The sequence below is a fragment of the Atractosteus spatula genome, chromosome 1, assembly GCF_055471065.1.
Source record: "Atractosteus spatula isolate fAtrSpa1 chromosome 1, fAtrSpa1.hap1, whole genome shotgun sequence".
NCBI lineage: Eukaryota > Metazoa > Chordata > Actinopteri > Semionotiformes > Lepisosteidae > Atractosteus > Atractosteus spatula.
In genome coordinates this window covers 15,136,384-15,141,799 of record NC_142706.1, presented here as the reverse complement: position 1 = coordinate 15,141,799, position 5,416 = coordinate 15,136,384, and the positions used below count along the sequence as shown (strand labels likewise).

Genomic DNA, 5,416 nt, shown 5'->3' with positions numbered 1-5,416 from the left:
GTTTCCCTTTTCTTTAGTAGCTAGATATATAATCTGATTATATTTATATATTAATTAATTAATATTATTTTACATTAATTCTAAATAGTATTAGTAAGCTAATGGGTTAAATTGTATTGTCAGAAGAATTATTGCAGTTTTTGGTTTTGTGCTCATTTTTATTTTACTTTGAGAGATAATCAAAACGGAAATCCTTCATCTATTGTAACAACTGGTTTGACAGTAAACATAACTGATTTACAACTGGTGACATTCCCAGATTTCAGTGTCAGAGAGTCAACAGATCAAATTATTGTAGATTTGATGCATATAATTCACTGTAAATTCTTTCCAAATTCTTAAATGGATGGGCTTCTCAAAAATGGATGGGATGGAATGGAGAAGTATTGCATATTTGAACATGTTAAAAAAGAAGGTCTGTGGAATGCAGGTTTGGTTTTTGTATTGCAAATGTTTAAAGATTGTGAATATATTAATAATGCACGTCTAATAAAATACGATGATGCAGTTCCACGGGCCCCCTGCTGGTGACAATGCAGATCATAACCTGAGTGCTAGAAAAACGAGTCAACTCAAATTCAGCGTACATTTCCTAGATCACACCTTACAGTTAATCAAAACTCTAAGGCATTATGTGTGGGCTTCAAAATGTTTGACATTAATATTTGGCTGCGGGCCGCCTGCTTCGCCATGTGAGATTTTGCCCTTGTTACAGATGTTACTTCAGAGAAAATTAAACAATTGAATCGCAGACAAGAACTTTGTAAAGAATACAAGTAACGTGAGTATTTATTTTAAATATAGCAAAGGGGGTTTCGAACATTAACGATTCATTAATCATTCTTGTAATTTTCAAATACCTTTTAACAACTTTACTGTATTTTCCACACACACAAAAATACGGAGAGAATCATCATGCTTTCCAGAGTTAAAACACCTGTTTGTTAAATTTGCACGCATACGTTTGGCAACCATGTGTTCATAAATCAGTGCTCGTCTTCGTTATACAGCAGATCTGTTTCTGATTTAACTTGATTTTTCACAGCAACACTGTGCAGAAGCAGTAGTAGTAGTCTACTCAGTAGTAGAATTTAAGTTGGAGGTTTAAAGAAAGCAAGTTATTTCAGGCGAAACGTTTTAGGAATAAAAATAAAGTGTGATAACACATTTCCACAGTTGGTGTCATTAGAATGATTTTGGACTAGATAATAGTTGTGATTCCCATCTAGTCTTCCAGGGCAATATTTTAGTTTAAATGTTTATGGTTTCTTTTTTTAACTAAGGAGAATAATTCAACTTTAATGGACAGCAGACAAAATAAGAATGCAAAACACGATCTTTTTTTTTGCTTTTGCTTAAAAGGCTACAAAATATTGTTGTCAACATAGTCTGCTTGTGACGTATTCTGCTATAACAAATACAGGTATTATGAAATGTATTATCTTGATTTTTCTGTAATCATATCGCATGTTTTCGAAATAAAAAAAAATCTTTAATTAACACAGTGGATTATTTTACCATTTGGGTGACTCGAAACTGTAAAGCAATACCTGCCAATAGACGGGATTTTGCGATTCACGTAGGCATTGGAAGAGTGTTGTATTAAATAAAAACACCTTTACTACCTTGTAGTGTGTGATGAGTAATATAAAGCCATTTGGTTGTTAACTAGAAGTTAAAGAACGGGTAAAATATATTTTTTTATTTGCAGAGAGGACCTGAAGGGGAGTGTCCTAAAGTTTTTCAGTTAATCCCAACTCAATTGGGATCTTTAGAAATTCATTTAGGATACCGCCTTTAGGAGAAGGAACATTAAGACAGAAGGGCGAGGACGGAAAGGTGATTCTATTTCTCAGTGGCAACAGCAGATGCGCACACCCTTCTCAACGTCAGTCTTTCCTCCTGCATTTGGTGGACTGGTAGGCTGCCACTTTGGACTTTAAGACAAGTAGTCCCCAGGCACCACACCGCGATGGAAGGGAGCAGCAGGCCATTACCTCAGTCTGGTTTGCCAGGGCATCCCCCGTCCTCCCTTTCGGTCGGTGGACTGCAGGTGTCCGCTTCTCTTCTGCGACCCCCACCTCTGTTTCTTCGTGCTGCTGCCGCGGCAGCCTGCAACCCCTCTTTGGACAGGGGTTATCCCCGGACCCCAAAGTGTGCCCGATGCAGAAACCACGGAGTCGTATCTGCCTTGAAGGGACACAAGCGCTTTTGTCGCTGGAGGGATTGCGTGTGTGCCAAGTGCACCCTCATTGCTGAAAGGCAGAGGGTCATGGCTGCACAGGTAGCTCTGCGGAGGCAGCAGGCACAAGAGGAGAGCGAGGCCCGAGAGCTGCAGTTTATGTACACTGGGGCTGGAACAAGCGAGCCAGGTCTCGGCGTGATAGCGCCCGTGGTGGCCCCGGGTGGGACAGGACAACTAAGCACCCCATCTGCAAGAACTCCCGGTTATGAGGCGTTTGGTATTGAGGATCAAAAAGACGGTAATTTTATTATATGCGTACTACTTTATATTTATTTGTTTTGCGGCTGTGATGTTACGCTGTTGCCTTTCTACGCACATTGTACGAAAGTGCTCATTTTAAGTGTAAATATGTCAAAGTGGTTTCTCATTTTATTAACAGATTTTACAAGTCAATGTACTGTATAAGGTTAATATGCATTTAAGGACACTGACCGTTTGTAAACATTATTCAAATTAAAAAATAATCTTACATTCTGTATATAGCATTGATTTCAAACGTGAATTTCAAACTTTGATAACGAAATATTCACCGTGCAGATAATTACATGTAAAACGTCAATATTTATAAAACTATAAATACGTTCAGATAAAACATAAATATTTTATCAGTTTCTACTGGTTTCGAAAGTTAATTTACTTTCAGATGTTTTATTGCAATACTAATGTAAAGTGAATGACTTGGTGGGTGAATCAGCAGATTGCAAAGTGTATAATAAAACACCCTAAAATGAATGTCAGTGACATAAATTCCAGCCTAAATTGTAGGAAAGGGAAAACGTTTCTGTTTAGGCTTCTGCACTTTATTTATAATTTACCTAACCAAAATGGGGACAGAAATGGCTAAATAAAGAGACTCCGTGAGACTGCAAGCCCCTTTTAAATTTCACATTTTACAGGTTAATACTGTCCATCAGGACATGAAAATTGTACGAAACAAAACCGCAACAGAGTAGTTTCTTGGAAACAACTTAATTTAAGTAAATAGATAGTACCCTGAAATGTAATTTATTTTGTCACATTGCTTTAATCAGCATTTTCTTCTTGTTTCTCGTTATTTCAGAAGACAAGATATCCACATATAATGTATACAACGGATTTCTGGCACGTCCTTTGTTTGCACCCCATTCTGCGCAGTTGGTTTCCTCTACTTTGAGAAAGAACTCTGCTAGCCCAAACCTTCGAGAAAACTCTCATTCCTCTTTGGAAAAATCAGAAAAAGACAAGGGCGTTCAATCCCCTGGCTCCGATCAACTTTCTGAACACGCGGAAAGCCCAAGATCTCTGTCCTCGTCAGACCTGGAATCGGGCAGCGAGTCCGAGAGACATAAGGACTTCTATTCGCCAGAGCCGAGTGCTCCCGCAGCCTCATCTAGACACAGGGACCCCACCGATATCATGATGAAAATCTTCCCTCACCACAAGCGGGACACCCTGGAAGCTGTGGTGAAGACCTGCAAAGGCGACATAGTTAAGGCAATCGAGCTAGTTTTAAATTCAAAAGAGGATAAACCCCTCTCAGGGGATAGCGATATCCCAACTCCTGAGTCTTCAACTTTCCATAGACCCTCCGGTTTTGGAATTCCTGGAGGGGGATTCGGACAACTGAGCTCCAAGTCCGCGTTCTCTCCTTTGCAAACAACTCCATCCAGCGCAGGTGACAGTATATATGGTTTGAACCCCCGACTCGGAATCAGTCCGTTGAGGCTAGCATATTCTTCTTCTGGGGGAGCAATAACTAGTTTTATGTCTCCTTATGTGACACCCGGATTGATGCCTGCATTTCCACTTCGGCCACCTATGGACTATTCGTTTCCAGGAATGATAAGAGATTTTTCCTATCTCCAGAACAAGGAGCCTTTGTGTAATACTGGACTGTATTCTAGGCTAAGTCATGAAAAGCCATAAAGTGCCAACATTAAAACTGTCTCCTCAGAACGTACTGTAGCAGAACTAACCCTTTGATTCATGTTATTCTTTTTATTAAGCGTTTTGCATTGTCCATTTTAAATGGTTCACAACCTTGAAGTTCTACGACACCTAAAATCTGCTTTAAGAATACACTTTTCCGTAACAACGTCCTACGTTAAAGATATACTCCATAAGCAAAGCATTTCAGTTGAACAGTAATCTATTTCCTACAAATATAAGCATAATAATTTTACTGAACAGTAACTTTGTTGAAGTCAGCGCAAACCATCGGAAAAAACACGGAGTCTCTGTTATTTAAATCTGCACTGGTTCAGGATGTATTTTAAAATTATGTGTTTTCCTACATTATATTGTTAAATCTATAATACCTTAATAAAGATACATTTCAAAATCATTTCTCTTGTTAGTCTATTTCATACTGTTTCTGTTTGAAAACGTTTTTTTTTTTATTTGGACGTTTTTATTAAAAAAGCAAATACGGTAAAAAATAAATTGTAATTTATTTTTTTAAATAACTTCTAAGATCTTCAATAAATGTGTTGGTTGCCTTATGTGTACGTATTACAAATTAAACAAATATTAGTAGTCTATTTAAAAAAGTAAATCTGTAGATTTGAATTGGTGTGTACCTAGACTAAAGCGAAAGTATACTTGTTTTTCCACGACATTGAACAGGTGTTTAACCAGTTTTTATAAGTCTAAAAGGAAGCCATGCACCACATGAAAGGAGTAACAAATATTAGACAAACTTGTCAATTTTTTCGGTGTTTATCTGAAATGTAACTACTACTTTTTCTAACCATACAGTATGTAATTTAAATAAAGGTATTCAGTTATTTAAAAATAAGTTTGAAAAGCATCTTGTTTTCCGTTTGAAGAAACTGATAATTCACTGTATCTCTTACATCACTACTATATTTAACATAATACAGTATATGTATCATTGAATATACTATAGGGAGATTAATGTATTCTCGCTGTTTCACAATATACTGTATATTCACAACAGAACAGTATATATCCTATATACTGTATTATTATATAGTATATATTACAGCAAGACTGGGTGAACTTTGCATCAACATGTCGTGTTGAAAAGTATTATGTATGAATATATAACAAGTTAATATTTGTAATGTTAATACAGGCCTACTGAAGCTTAGAGGAATGTATATAATAAGGTTTCTGTTTCTTTTGTACTGTCCCTTATGAATTCCGAGGTCTTAGTCTTCTTTTGCCTAC

The 5,416-nt window shown here is 37.0% G+C and overlaps 1 protein-coding gene across 1 annotated transcript; it reads left to right on the top strand.

Annotated features, from left to right (window-relative positions):
• The first annotated feature begins 1,711 nt into the window (after window positions 1-1,711).
• Window positions 1,712-5,018, top strand: LOC148840667 (doublesex- and mab-3-related transcription factor A1-like). The gene is made up of 2 exons (XM_088912649.1): window positions 1,712-2,483; window positions 3,306-5,018. Exons 1-2 carry the CDS (start codon window positions 1,973-1,975, stop codon window positions 4,148-4,150), a joined length of 1,356 nt encoding a protein of 451 aa, XP_088768775.1. The 5' UTR covers window positions 1,712-1,972; the 3' UTR covers window positions 4,151-5,018.
• Window positions 5,019-5,416: the final 398 nt, after the last annotated feature.